This window comes from Bombus huntii, chromosome 9, assembly GCF_024542735.1.
Source record: "Bombus huntii isolate Logan2020A chromosome 9, iyBomHunt1.1, whole genome shotgun sequence".
Taxonomy (NCBI): domain Eukaryota; kingdom Metazoa; phylum Arthropoda; class Insecta; order Hymenoptera; family Apidae; genus Bombus; species Bombus huntii.
In genome coordinates this window covers 9,704,152-9,720,631 of record NC_066246.1, presented here as the reverse complement: position 1 = coordinate 9,720,631, position 16,480 = coordinate 9,704,152, and the positions used below count along the sequence as shown (strand labels likewise).

General features: G+C 31.4%; 1 protein-coding gene and 1 long non-coding RNA gene across 13 annotated transcripts in view; one reads left to right on the top strand and one right to left on the bottom strand.

Annotated features, from left to right (window-relative positions):
* The window catches only part of LOC126869687 (trace amine-associated receptor 9), a 106,808-nt gene that overhangs the window by 77,515 nt on the left and 12,813 nt on the right, over positions 1-16,480 (top strand). For all 12 annotated transcript variants that reach the window (XR_007690970.1, XM_050626542.1, XM_050626538.1 and 9 more), the window contains 2 exons: positions 4,003-4,257; positions 12,784-12,883. Coding sequence is in view for 11 of the 12 variants with exons in the window: in XM_050626542.1 (XP_050482499.1) it covers positions 4,003-4,257; positions 12,784-12,883 (355 nt within the window). In the remaining variant the exon portion in view is untranslated. The remainder of the gene's footprint in view (positions 1-4,002; positions 4,258-12,783; positions 12,884-16,480) is intronic.
* Positions 1-16,480, bottom strand: part of LOC126869691 (uncharacterized) — an 86,045-nt gene that overhangs the window by 62,896 nt on the left and 6,669 nt on the right. The window lies entirely within an intron of this gene.

Sequence of the window (16,480 nt, the reverse complement as noted above, 5' to 3'; positions counted from 1 at the left end):
ACGCGATTTTGAATTAGGAAACTTAGTCTAAAGTCCATAAGCTCAGTCATTGTAGGTACCATTCAAGAGAGATGACGCAAATTATCAATAGGATCAATTAGCAAGTTAGCTAATTTCGTTCATGTAGATGCTACAAAACGGCTAGTATAAAGGCTAGTGTTGGTAGTTGAGAGATTTATTGAATAATGAAATATCATTTTGTATACACTATATCATTATACGTCTGTTCATATTAAGTACATTTTGTACATTTTTGCATTTATCATAAATGCATAAAGATAATTGTATCGTTACCAATTAAACGTGGATTGAGCGTTACGATATATTATAACAAGTTGTAACAATTGAATACGTAATGCTATAACAAGAGATGAATTAAACAGAATTGATGCAATATTGAAAGTAATAGTCAGATAGAAAATGCTGCCAGTTATGCATACAACGGTTGCTATGCATACTTATGAATAACGCAGATATGCATAGTTATTCATACAGCCTGCATATGCATATAACGAGTTCATATTAAAAATTTCTTGGATACGTGTGAATGATTGTTTATAGTACAACAAAAAATAGATAAAAGTATCTGCCTGTTTCAGACACAAAAAACATAGAAGTTATTCATTTTAAGCAATACGTTTTAATAATTGACAAGTGAAACGATTCTTCCATTAATAGAAATAAAATAAATAAAACTGATAAATTAAATCTTGCTTTTTAAATTTCTTTAAAGTTATTGTTTCAGCGTTAACGTTAATTATACAAACGTTCGAAATTTATTTAAAAATATTTATCATTATACAGTGTAAGCCTGTACAGTGTTAAGCCTCCGAACTAATTAATCCTGACTTTTACCACTCGAAAGCTTTAATTATTCTAATTTTCTCAATAATCATGTAATTCTAAGAATTGCATAAGAAAGGTTGCCTGGTTCAAAAGTAAAGCTCGCAATGCTTTAAAATACAAATGAAGCGAATGAGAAAAAAAGAAAGAAACGAGGAGATGCAAGGAAAAGGATAGGAAGGAATACAAGATGAGAAGCTGGGGAGAGAAAGAGAGATAGATAGAGAGAGAGAGAGAAAGAAAGAAAGTGAGAGGGAAAAAAGGCGGAGAGAATCAGGAAGAAGCGAAAGAGGAAGGATTCATCTAAACGAGCAGATCCGTAATCCTTTTACTGCTGTGCGATGAGAGGCTTTGACGCTGACGAGCTTAACGCTTTGCGACTTTCGTAACGGTGTCAAGCTGGTCTAAAAGACGAGTCGACTAGACGTCCTACCTTTTAGACGTTAAGGTCGTCTTATTCAACGGACGTTCTGTATTACTGAATGTCCTCGTGGTTATTCTTTAACCAAAAATTAGTCAATGAAATGTTATTGCTTTCATCACAAAACTTTTGATTTTGAAATTGATCGCCGATATGTCATACGTTGAATATACACGAACTGCGACCGAATGACGTGTACCAGCATGCATTCCTTATGAAAAAATAAGAAGAAGATATAGAATAACATTTTTTCATTCTCGACTCAAATTTCGAGGAAATTGAGTTTGAAAATTTATCGAGTATACTTGAACATAGGTAACTCGGGGCTGTATAGGAATAAGTAATCGACAGGACGTTATTTTACGTGTGAAAATAAATCGAAAACGTAGAATAACATTTTTTCACAAGGTGTTTTGTTCCTGAGAAAAATAAATTTGAAAATTTATCATACGCATATACTAGATTACTTTTTGAGTAGTGAATTTCTTTCTTTTCTTTTTTTTTTTTTTTTGTGAAAAATATCGATTTTCGAATATTTTGGATTTTTGCGTCGATCGTAGATCAGATGATAGCTGTGTATGTATAAAATATAACCCCATTAGAATTTTTGACTTTGGATGAACTAAAGGGCTAATAAAATCATATCAATCGAATTTTGCGGAGCGTTCTAGTTCACACGCAGTCCAAACTGCATTTTTCAGTAAATCGAATTGGAAAAATTTGTGTAACGTAATAAAAGTATAATAAAAATGTATGAAAAGTTCCAGATTAATTTGTTTCATATTATTTGTAATAAAAAATGGTAACAAATTGATATCTATTACATAAAAAGGTAGCTGTGCCTTCCTAACTAAACATGTTTAAACTCCACTTTTTTGAGAATGAAGTCTTTAACGAAAATTTGATTGGACATTTTTTACTTATTTTCGTATATACAATGATCTTCTTGCGATTCTTCAAACAACTTTAAGTATATGTGACAAATTTTTAAATTTGATTTTCTCGAAAACGAAGCGTTATATGAAAAAATTATCTTCTATATTTTCTTCTTATTTTTTCATAGTGAATCACTTCGTATCACAAATTGATTTTGAAGTTAATTGCTAATATATTATACGTTGAAAATATATAATAAAATATCATCACATTTAGTACGTCTTGCGAAGATTTATTACTAATTTTTATTAATATTTGTTATTAAAATAACTAAATAATTGTTGTTAAAAAAATTTTTTGATTTCGTAACGATGGAAATTCTATATAAGTAGATACAAGTTGATGAATCATCACTAACTATACTAAAACTATACACACAAGTATGTCAATCTGTAACATACATTTATGTAAGGAAAATTACGAAGAAAGTTGCGGCTTGCAAGATAAATCACAGATTCTTTAACGTATTTTTTAATATTAGAAGTTTCTTACAGGCTCTGCATATTTATAAACCACGATACGAAAGTTTTCAAAATATATCGGAAATTTTTTATCGTAAACTTTGCAGGTTTCATGCAGTATGAAATATTATTACTCAATATCTGTATGCGAACAGAAAGTATTTCTATTTGGAGAAAAATATCAAATGATAAAGTACATATACGCTTGCAGAATTTTGTTAAAGTTACATAAATGCACATTTTGAATATGCGGTTTGGAAAATTTAAATCCAATGAAAACAGCTATATATGAGTACATGCATAGATAGCCCGATTGAATAAATCACTTTGACATGACAGTTAAAAAGTTCGAATTTAATAACCCGGTTTGCAATTCGATCATTCAAATTTTTCCCTTCTTTGCAGGTATATAATTGAAGAAAATTTCCGGCAATTTAAACAAAAGTATGTAAATTTTCAATGAAAAACCAATGTAAATATAACAATGTTATGTGATACCACAGCTTCTCTGTTATATTCATCTCTTTTCTGTGTTGGAATACAACGATATTAATCGCATACAGATGAGGTGATTGATCGAACGGATTCTTCCCTTCGTTGCCCAGCGATATCCCCACTAGCGTGCGTTCGTTAGATGTACCATGTAGATATGTCATGCTTTAACGGCATAGTGCTTTGTATCGCGAAGTTGCTGGAAGGTTCCGTGGCACGTGCCGCCACAAAGCATCTACACAGATCACACTCATTACTGCATAGAGAGTGGGGTTCAAAATCTTTTCAAGGGCCATGGGTCACTAAGTCAGTCAGTCTGAGAATAACTAGTCAACTGTCAACATTCACAACGTTTACTTATATTTGCTGTAATTTTTGTTTAATAAATATCACATAGTTTTGTTTCAACACAAACATTGTGTCTTCCACAGATTATTAATCTTAATTCCGGGATTAAATTCTAACATTCTGCTTCTTTCATCTTTTCATTCTTCATAGTCAGATCTCACACCGTCGTGTGCTTCTATCACTGTAACAACATCAAAAAATTCTATCATCAAGTTGTATTATGCATTACATTTATATACGTCATATCAAAGATTTTATTGCGTAATGTTGTAATAATCATAAAAACAATAGGAATACAAATGAAATGTACGAGGATGGGAAGGCTAGTATTCAACAAGCTTGAAATTTACGCTTATTATGAACCCGTGATTATCATAAAATCATTAATATCTTTTAGAAAGAATTGATTCGTGAAGCATTTAAACGTTTAACGTAATATACATATATTACCGACAATGAGCAAGAGACGTTAAGTGAATTCATTTCATTTACATATTTCAGCTTGTAGCTCACGAGAGACGACTGTCAACTTCTGCCTCGCGAACAATGGCTGCAATGAGTTTAGGATTCATTGTTATGGTCACACCATGGACAATTCAGGAAGTCGTTGCAGCTTGTACCGGAAGCAAACCACCACCATTCCTCGACTTCCTTGCCACGTGGCTTGCGCTCTCCAACAGCTTCTGGAATCCGTTCCTCTATTGGCTGCTCAACAATCACTTTCGCCGTATTTCAAGGGAGCTACTCTACACTAAGGTGAGTACGATCAATTACGTTTCACGTACGTAAACCCTATGGTTTACGTTTTCCACTTAACAAGCAGTCAGGAATGTGGATATGAGTTCTACTGGAAGGTTCTATCGCACTTGTTATAAATTTATTATATTTTTATTTAAAGATATCGTGTTTCTCTTTTTAACGATGCAACCTTATATAATAATTAATGCAATAAGTACGATGTTTCTTATTAAAGCTTTTTTAATCATTGTTAACTATTTATCCTGGAGGGCGAGTATACTTGTTCATACATAAATACGTCGAGCTTATCCCGCTCTGTTGATTTTTATGCCGTTTGCCGTAACTTGTACGCATACGCATTAAGTATCGATTTAGCTGTACACAAACCGGGTGTCTAAAGAAATCAGTTGCTTTCATGAAGAATGTGTAGTACATATTTTTGTCAGTTTTGTAATTTCTTCACATCACGTGATACAATGTAGCAACCTTTTCTTTTTTATATATATATGTAACTTTAGCTAGTGATATTTTAATATACTAATTGTGTTTATAATATTGCTTGGAAAATATTTTCATTCCATTACATTTTCACCTCTACACTGTATATTGTTATGTTATAGACATTTCCTAATACCAAAACATGAACATGCACGTGGTCCGCATACCTCCTAGTGTGTATAGCATGAAGGGTTTAAGAGAAGCGTTTAGCTAGCAGTTTTGTGTAATATCCAACTAAATTCGTACACGTGTGAACTTGTATCATGAAAATCGCCTGCAAAACCTAGAATATGTAAATTACGTGCTACGGTAAATTTGCGTATTGTACAAGTATAATTAAAATAGATCTGACAGAAATACACGTATTAATTAATATTCTAATAATTCTAATATAGATACACATACATATATTCGATACATAGTAATAATGTGATTAATTTACGTTTAACTTGATAATAATTATTTAGCATTACAACTCATTTAGATATTAATGAAATTAGTAATTTTAGTCTATTTTTCCTTAACTTTTATTATACATCTTTTTTAAATCATATTTATCTCTCAGTTTTTACAAACTGTAAAATACAAGTCAATATTTGTTCTTTCTACTCTCGTATTGCTTCCAATCTCATGCTAGTATACTACGCTTTTTTATCTACTTTTCTATTTTTTGTCTCTTAAATGCAACATGTAATACACGAGTTAAACAATAATATATAAAAGAAAAAAGAAATACACAAGCATGCTTATACAAGGTACAACTTATACGCGGAAATCGGAATTCTGAAACGTTTGTCATCGTTTATTATAATAGTATTATCACTATTAAGCTCTAAAGCTATAGAAACATATGCTTCATTCAACGATGCTTGCTGTCATATACTGACATTTTGCTAGCATTGCATGTGAATCTGATAATCCAATCAATATTGGTTTACTGGTTGGTGGTTTAAATGACATTTAGGCTTGCAGAAGTTCGGTTTCTTAAACGAGAAAAGGTTTATAAGAATTTTAAATAATGTATCAGTAAAATGCAAAGATTTAAAATAAATTTCTTTATATACATAGTTATAAAAAATGAGAAACTTAAAAAATCGTTAAAATAATAATAACAATAATTTTACGAATATCGCTGGTAAATGTCAAGTTCGAGTACTGTGAAAAGATAAGAAGTTGTGGCGACATTGAGGTTGCACGAAGAGAAGTAGGTACTCCACTCGTTCCATCCGCTTCGTCTAACTTCACCGTTAATGCTCACCCTTGCACCATGATATCCAATAAATTATTGCTCACACATATACTTCATATATATATTGAATGTGTAATTGATAATAATAAAAACATATAGATTAATTTAAAAGAAAAATGATAACAACTTAAAAAGAAATTGAAATATTTCAAATATTCCAGTAAGTTTATTCCATTGAATCAAACAATTATCTGATAGCAATAATTTTTTCGTATTTTTAGTAATTAAATGAATAATAACATGTATAAATAACATATACGGAATGTACACATACATTAAATCGTAATGAATGTATATAGAAATGATATTATATAAGGATAAAACATTTCCACTTGGTAGATGGCCTAAGAGTTTTAATCTGTGTATTATTTCAATTTATCATAAATTATTGCACGATTATTCAAAAGATTTATTCAGCGTATCTTCGCTGTAAATATCTCGGAGTTTTCGCATTTCGTACGATATGCGATAAAATTTGGTCTTTCACGCCCGAATGTGAGAAAATAACGGTAGAGTGGTTACGGTAAAAACGTTGTGGCACGATAAAACGTTACAGAAAACATAAGATTTATTTGATCCAATAGGCGTTAGGTAGAATGGCCCGTTTCCAATACTTTCTGCAATTTAACGATCCTTTCTTCTCCTCGGCGCTTTTCATCCTTTTCCCTTGCTGTTCACTGATTCAGCATGTCCCCGAGATACGTTATGTTGACCCTCACGGTAGCGGTCATACATCTCCGTGCTTCGACTTTACAGCCCATGAATTCCGAAAAGCTCGTTGGTGTCCCGTAAATTTTAATCTTCTGGAAACGCTTGTGTTCCTGTCCGCCACTAGCTTGCCTGTTATCGTTTAGTACAATAGTTAATTCATAGTTGATTGTTGATTTCTGTGCATCGAAATATGTGTCTCCATTTCGATTTAACTTGTTTGTGTTCAACATGTTTGTTAGCATAGTGGATTGGAAGAGAACGTGCATCACAGATCATGTTTTGTTTCTTGGAAATTTTATTATAACATTTTTGAAAATATTAATTTACAATATTTTTAATGCAAAGATTAGAGTAATTACGTTTGTATGAATAAATGTCAACATTTAGAAAGAATTAATTTAAAGAAGAAATTATACTATCTATATCGTTATGTAAATTGCATCGAAATACATTTATATAACACTGTCGTTTTCTTGCTGTTAAGTTATAGTGTTTGAATACTGCAGCCAATATCGGCGCATATTTTACACCAGTTTCAATGTATTCGTGCAATTCGTCATTCTTAATTACAGACGAACGTGATCTGTTGCGTAGAGATTTATCACATCCGTTAAATCGTTTGAATTATTTTTGTGTTGTTCTTTCATAGATAGAGCTTGTCCCAGAAAGAATAAGAATATTTCAATGTGTGGTGAAATTGCATGACAATCGTGTAATATTTTCTGTATATTTGATCAATTTGCCAAATCAATTCCAACGAAAAGGAAGGCTCGGACGAAAGACTTTCATAGAAAATATTTGAAACTAATTTTCTTACGTAGAATAATTTTCTCCCCGATTTTACTATGATTACAAAAATTCTTGCATACATAGAGCAGTTTTTTAATTCATTGAATTTATTACCACCTCGTACCGAAAAATATCCACGTATTCTTATGGTCAGGCAATTCGCGTGATTTGAATACCATTAAAACTTTTCTATTGAAATACGTTCACGCCCCCGATTTTATTAAACGAACAGAGAATAGCAAAAGTTTTGACAGGTCCTATTCTACATGTATCACACGGATGAAGAATCTTGCCAATCTTCCAGTAATAATTTCGTACTAATTTATTAAAAGTATATAAATTTGAATTTTTCCTCGTATAATATGTTAAAAAATCTATCAAAGACATGTGTTAAAACGTATTTTATATATTAAACACGATTACTAAAAGATACAAGTTCCAACTTTATAATACCCATCGAGTGGCTGAAAATGTACTTTTGATCTATCGATGACGGGTCATCCTCTTCTTTTACACCATTCCTTATCAGAATAGTATAAGGTCGTTCAATTTGGTCCTGGCGTACAAGGATGGATGCTTTTGCCCGCGAGCAAGCAACGTCGACAACCTTTAAGACAGAATGAGAAGGAACGATAGTGGTGAGAGTGTAAGTTCGTATATAGGTTCAGCTTCTATACAGAAGCTTATTGCCATACTTCTCTACATTCATAGAATATCCCGCTGCAAGTCCATCGTCCACAGAGCTGCGGCTTCCGTGTCCACCAATTTTTCTCTGCTCAAGCACGTTGATATATGTCCGTATAGAGAACGAGCAGAGAGACTCTCATGCTGGCCCCTTCATCGCGCAAAATTTGATTTTAAAAAATGGCATCTTATTACAGCCAGGTAATTATTAGCAGACACGTTTGGGATTACTTTTGTAGTAACTACCGAATATGGTGATTTTACTCGAGGAAGAAGATCTGCACACAGTGAAATACAAAAGTATTTGAACAATTATTGTAGAAAATCGTTACACATGTGTGCTATAACGTTAATGTCTTGATCTTCAGATTGTTTAGTTTCTAGACTACGAGTCAGATGAAGAAAGTTTTTCAAAATTGATTTAAAGATTATTTTATTAAGGTGCCGATACCAAACGAAATGTATACTATTACTAAATCTTTTAATAGATAATTTCAATTTATAATCTTGCAAAAAATGAATACTGTTCGTGGATATTAATTTAGCATTAGTTTGGACATTTCGGTAAAAGTTATATACTGTTGCCATAAATTCAGCGAAACAGATTTGTACTTAAAAAATACTTAAAGTTTCCATGAAGCTAGTACATGTATGTGTTATTTGCTGTGGTATAGCACAGAAATCGTGAGACCTTATTTCTTTGAAGTGGCTAGACAAATGATCACGGTTACTTCTATTCGATATAGAGAGATGTTAGGGAATTTCCTTGTTCTAGAATTGTATCGTCGTAAAATCGATCTCAAGGGAGACATAGTTCTAGCGAGATGGAACAACAGCTCATACTGCCACAGCACCCTTGATAGTAATTCGAGGAATCTCTTCAGCTTGTGCGATTATCAGCGAAGAAGACGTTTCTCTTACTTGTCAGTAAGATTTATTTGCATTGAAATTGTTATAAAATTCAAGCATATATTTAAAAAGCCCGTAACTACAGTCGCAACATTTGAAATCCCAAAATCTCGGAATCCTTCGAAACTCAAACTTTATTTGTATAATATACAGGGTGGCTGGTAACTGATAGTACAAGCGGAAAGGGGGTGATTCTACGCGAAAAAAGAAGCCGAAAATATAAAACAAAAAAAATTTTTTTTTTAATTTTTTAAAAAATCTACAGTGAGATCCATTATAACAAGACATGATAAAGTGCACGCGTACCGAGCGAAAATTCAAAGTCGATTTTCTCGAAAACAAAGCCTCAAACGAACAATTTTTATTCTATATTTTCGACTTCTTTTTTCGCGTAGAATCACCCCCTTTCCGCTTGTACCACCAGTTACCAACCACCCTGTATATATTATATGTATGTTATGTATATATTATGTATATTCATGCAATTTAAAATATTCTAAAACATTAGTTAAGTATAGTAACGATTAATGAATCATCCTAACGATTATTTCTCGTTAGGCTATATATTCACGCTCATTGCCAGTGAATTTGTTGTAAATAACGTCAATTTCCAATTAAATTATCCTATAATTAATAATAACTCTGAAAACTAAAGTTTAATGATCCTAATAAATTGCATATTATTATCTTCCTACGCGAATATAAAATGTAATTTATTTACTTACTGCTAACCCAACTAATCCAAACAGCCTTTTCTTGCACAAATTGCAACTTTGAAGTTTCTCATCTTAAATGTTAATAAGCAATATGAAACTTCAAATTAATTAGTTTTACAGCATAGCTATTTTTCGTTTAACGATGATACAAGACAGAAGCTTTATATTATGTTTATACAAATTTTTTGTACAATCATCCGATTATTTTATTTATTTATCTTAATACTATTAACCCGTGTTTCTATTAGAGATCACTTTTACTAAAGATGCCAATCATAACATTCCGACAAAAAAGAAAAAGAAAATACATAATTTCTGGTATATAATCCCATGCCACTGTAATCTTGTCACATTTTATGCCGTATGATCTCTTTTTTGTACGCTCGAATAATTCAGTCTAGAAAGAGAATTAGTTATGATGTTCTTTATCCCTCTGTAGTTACAGAGCCAAACACTTTAATCTTGGTGCTTGTTTTCAGAATTGTCCACTTTGCATGGGAATTCGTATATATTTATAGTCACATTTATATAAGCGGTATAATCTGTTTCACGTGATAAATCATGTTTGCACTTTATCTTCCAGCACAGTAAATTCCAGTCCAATCTTTTCAACGATAATGCGTTTAAATGTTTTCACGTTATATTTCTGCGAATATCATCACCTGTAATTTATCACCGTTTTCTATAACGCTATGATAATAAATTACTAGATGAAAATTAGTGGCTCCAGACATTAATTTCTCACGAGCTTATTTATATCAATGAATTTTAAGCCATTAGTATTGGAAAATACGTTATTCTGCATTGAATCGAAGAAATATCAAGACAATTGACTAAGCCATCTTTTTGTTCAAATCACGTCAGAAACTTAGCTTTTGAAACTATCCTTTAACGTGATAAAGAGTAACATTGAACATTCTTCCTTCGCATTTTTAAACATTGTCGTTTGATGTCGTTTGATTGAAAGCAATATTTGTGTAGTAAAATTTTGCAAAGATATGTAATGATTTCCAAATTATGAATTTTTCATACTGAATACATTCTGAACAACCCAATATAATAACGTAGTTGTTAGAAAGATATGGGAGTTTTAAATATTTATCTACAACCTCTGCTCAAATAAACGAAATTTAGTTTTTCTGAAGTACAAACAAAAAGGTATTAATTCTATTATTAAAATATTTCATTTGTCAATTATGTTTTCGTATTAGTTCAAAGTCTCTACTGTAAATATTTCGTTTGTACATATTCAACAGCGATTGACGTGTTGTGTGATCACGGAGCTTAAAGTCTTGCTCATCCTTGCTTTGGACTAATTTGCCAAACTAGTACCACTAGATCTCTGTTAGTTTCTGAGTTATTATAGTAGTATGTCCGCAGGATATTCACAGATACAGGAGAATTAATGTCCAACTATATCGCCGCATATCTTCGCTAAAACTGTATAAAAACAGTAAACTATGTGATTTTTTTATATGAGATAAGTAAATTAGTCGAATTCGTTTAACAAAGAATCTCATTGGAAATTTGATTCATTATTGCAGAAATTATTGCATCCATATACACTTATACATCCATATACACAAATAATGGTTCGTAACTATTTCCCTTTCGTCACTCTGAGTATAATTAAAAATAATTTGGATGCTAAGATCAAAGTTGTCACTGTTATTGTAAGGACTTTTAATGATAGGTTCGAAAAATTTCATTTGAAGTTTGGAAAGTTACTAAAACATTTCTCTTTTCTTATATTAATTCACCTGTTCATCTTTAATAGTGGAAATTCTAATAAACGAGGAAAATTTTCTGGGGCCTCTCTTAGTAGTATTTTGTACTCCTAAGGGTGAACAATGTACTCTCGAACAAAATGTTTCCCTGTAGGAACATTTGTCCATCAAGGGTTGGATATATCACGCGCTCGTGTTCCGGTCAATGGTAATTAGCAAATCCACTAATCCACAATGTTCATTTACGTGTGTGCACAATTCTCTATCTGAAGAATACAATTTGTACTACCACAATCGTTTCGAAATTCTAAACGGGATAGTAAACGCTCAACACTTTTGCTAATATGATGATAAAATAAAGTTAATAAAATTGAAATTTTAATTTTACTTCTTGAAAGTAATATAGGTTCCTTTTTATGAAAATACATAACTTAAAGTTAAATATAATTTGATTTGGGAGAAATTGAAGTTCTAACTTCACGAGGCAAACTAAAGTTTCAAACAATTTTCTGCTTATATTTTCCAATACTTGGTTCAATGAACAATTAACTGCACCTATATTTGACATTGTTAAGTAAGTCTAAGTTAAATCCATTATTCAAAAGCGTGGTTCAATAATTCTCATGTTGAGCGTTAATAAATCCCTAAATGTGCTTGATGATTCGATCAGGAAAGACGAATATCACAGGTTATAACTTTTCGTCTACTTCAAAGAAAAGAAATCGCGATAGTCGATACTTACATTGCCTGATCTTCAGCCATATTAACCTTTGTTGGCGAATTCACACAGAAAACTTCATGCATTATTGAAGAAGTTTCAGTATTTTACTTCGACCATTCAGAACGTAGCTGAACCATGAGACTCGAATATAAAATATTATGGTTTTCAAACGTTCTGGAATTGATCGGGGCATCATGTTCCAATTATATAAATTGGATCGACGTTATCAATTATCTGTTATAATAAATCTGAATAAAAAACTTAAATTTTTCAACTTCATAAACTTATGTTACAAAGCAGCGATACGATAGAAAACAGAATTTTAAAAAGCATAAAATTTCGAAATCATTAAATGTTAATTCAATTCTTGTAATTATAAATACAATACAACACAATACATTGCAATATGATAATTTCGTTTTTTTCAATGTTTAACGATAAATTTCATATAAACGTACGTTCGCCTTATCACATTCTTCTCTAATTTAGCATTTTTAATAGAGCGTATCACTGATTTGAATTTTCTTTGTTTATACGCAGGTACTTTGTAGGCCAAAACCGTTGGGACCGAAACAGCATTGTTGCGCTACTAGCACAGGTGGTCTTGATGTTTGCAGTATGGGAGGAGTTGACTTATCAGGTATGTGGGAGCTTCAATTTAATAGAGAATATAATTTGATAGTAGCAAAATTATATCTATATAATATTATGTCGACACATTGCAGGTGAAAATATGTATTAATTATGTATTAAATATGTATTAATTTAAAAATACTTCCATAGATTAAGTAAATGCATATATATTAAAGATCTATAATGACGTGAAACTTTATTGAAAGGGAAGTGGTTTAGTTTAAATACTATTTTATTTCCTCCCTAATAAAATTTCAATTTTAAATGTCTTAAGATATTGCCAAAAAATTTTTCATACAACAAACTTTCTCCGTAATTATACAGTTTATTTCGATCATAAATATCTACAGTAAAATGGATGTAAATGTACAATCGTAAATGACGTTTATAGAATCTCGTATTGCCGTATGAATAGAGCCATTCACGGAGGAAGCTAGAAATTTTAGTCAGTGGAACTTCATTTATCGAAACAAAATTTTAGTTGATACCCAATTAAACGAACTCCTATCAGCTGAATAAGCAAATATAAATTTCAGTTTCTATTATTTAATGAGAAATTATACTGAAAAGAATTATGCGATTATAGGAATTCTCCAGTTACATGAAATGTTTAGCTCCAAAGGGTTCAAATAAATGGGCTTCTACTATAACGTATATTTCAAAGACGAAATTATAGACTACAGCTACAGTAAAGATCTATTACATTCTTTCATTTATAATCATGTTACGCAATTTGCTTTTTATATCACCGTATCGCTTGTATAAAGTGATATTTGTAGCTTTTGTTCGTAGCGATATACTGTTTCCAGCTTTTTCTCATCCGACGTACTACTCTTTTTTACTTTCCTCTAGTCTAACGTAATAGAATTTACCCCTCAACGACCTTGAATAGACAATTACTATTCTATTTACAGTAGAGTTTACGGATATTGAGCAATTAGGGTCTTTTGTTGAATAGCGATCAAGGAGATAAAGTGCTCTTCCTGCTTTTCTCTATTCAACGTGTGCTTCAACATTTCTCATTTAACATTGAAATAAACTTCTCCGAAATAGGATAAAAATAAACATGTTCTGGGATAAGAATTATTTTATTAAATGTTCAAAATCGTGTTACTGTACTCTTAAGAATTTATAAAGGAAGCTTTCATAATCATTCTACTTTACGTACAAGAAATAAATGGAAAATATTTACAAAATATACAATATTTCCAACAAAATGCGCTATCCGTTTAGGGTCTTACACGATTATCCGTGTAAAGTGTCCAACTTTGAGCGGCTGCTTAAAACTGCTTTCTGTAAATTACGCCAGCATCCGTCATTTGCATATCTCATGCATCCACTGGACGTAAGTACAGAAATTTAGGTGCGTCTCCTATGCCATTTAATTTATCAACACATAAGTCTACACACGGACAAACGAAGTATTTTGAGAATACAGTGAATTTTATTCCTTACGTTAGGATTTCATTCCTGAAAGCTATCATTCAAACGAGTCATGTTGATCGTACCGTGAATGAAATTTCACACCAATATACCTGTTTTATTTTACGGTATAGCAAAGCCAAATAAGTGAAATTAAACGCTTTACTGTTTTTCGTATCGAGCAAGAATCGTTTGCATATTGAAATAAAATTCGCACAGGATAAAGTTTAAAAACTAATAAATGGAAGTGTTTTGATTTTAATGTTAACATTCGAAATATTAATATCAATTATTCCGCACTCTGTGAATTCCTGGCTAAAATGTTTCTGTAGATCTGTACGCCACGTGTTTATTCGGAAAACGGCATTTAAGTCACGTGTATGTAACTGCCCACCGAGTGACAAATATTCAGCATCCGTTGAATGCAAAATATGTGAAGCACGTCCTATATGAAATGCGGATAAACATTCGACGTCTTCGAGTTTCTAAATATTCTCTAATAATTTCCAAATAATTAATTGTATATCGAAGAGTTACTTGAAAAAATAGAGCATAGAATCGTAATAAAGAATAAAACTTGTATAATAAATATATCTACCTATTTATACATTATACAGTATTATACTTTTAATTTTTTTTAATAAAGCTGGCAAGTCAGATGTCAACGTAAAGCAGCAGGCGTCTTATATTTTCTATTATGAGAGTTTTTAATTTTGAACATGTCGTAACACAAAGATTAAGGTAACATGGATATGCAGATTCCATGGTGTAGAGTGTAAGTAAACGATAACAATGGATAAGATAATGAATATTGTACGCACGTACTTGGCCAAGCATGGAATCATGCAGCGGAAGGCTGAGAATGTTTGAAAAGTCAGATTCTTTTCACAACATTGAGTATGCCATGAATGATTAATGAATGGAATAAAAACTTTCTACCAAGAAATTATTATTCATTCATGGAATTGTCATTAAGGAAGGTTGTCACGATAAAAAATTGTCCAGTTGATTTTATGACAGAAATTATACATTACATTGTAATTAAGTATCTTTTTCTAATGTAATTAAATACCTTTTCATATTTCGTACAAAATCACGCGTTGGTTTAGTACTTTTACTTTAATTTATTTATTTAGAATCGTATCCATCTCTGCTATTGGCGGCTATTTACAATTTTGTTAATCCTTATTTTGAATTTAGTTTATTCGAAATTGACTGAACCAGTCGTATATCTCCATTCTCGCAAGGACTACAACTAAACTTGGCTTCTTTCTAGTTAGCACGTGCGCCGTAATAGCTTCTCCTATAAAGAAAACTTTTATGAGGGTGATATTTACCGGATTCTTTAAAAGTTATAACTTTCACCCATTTACCTGCGTAAATTGACAGGCTTAATAGGAATGTTGAATAACTATTCACATTATAAGTTTCAACAGAAAAGTCAGTTATGAATACGGGTATCTGTATAGTGCGTTATCGTCACATGGATTACTACATTGTGATGAAAAAGAAATACACGTCAATATTTTTGATAAGCCGTATGAAGCTCTGGCGACGAACCATTCTCCTAACAATTTAGTTTCCAGATCACGATCGTTTTTTGTTCCGTCACACAAACTTTCAAATCTCTTCATTCGGGAAGTTTATTTGAAACAATCGGAAACGATCTTTGCGCGTAGATGTAACTCTCAATCTGCATGAAAACCAACGGTTCCATCATTTTGGATGTTGAAGTTGAAATAGATGTAGCTTGGTAATCGATAGAAATAAAAGAAAGAAAAAACGGAGAATATCGGAACTCTTTTCATTCGTGAAAGGAGACTGTTTCAATCATTGGTCTATTATTATCCTTGGATAAGAAATTAAAGATACGTAAAATTAAAATGTCTGTTGTTTCAGTATTCTAAAGAATAAGATTAATATTCCTTTAAAGAAAAAATTGTAGTATTGTGTAAAACCTATTTAAACATACAAATTGATATATGTTTACTTTTTATGAAAGAAACTAAAATTTTTCAATAAAAAGAAACCTTTAATCCAACATTATAATCGCTAAAATTTTTGGAAGAAATAAACCTTTTTTTTTAGCAATTCATGCAAAAGTATGCCAAATAGACAAATATCGCTATAAAATAAAATGGGCAAAACAATTTTATCCACAGATTCCATTTTTTACTTGTAT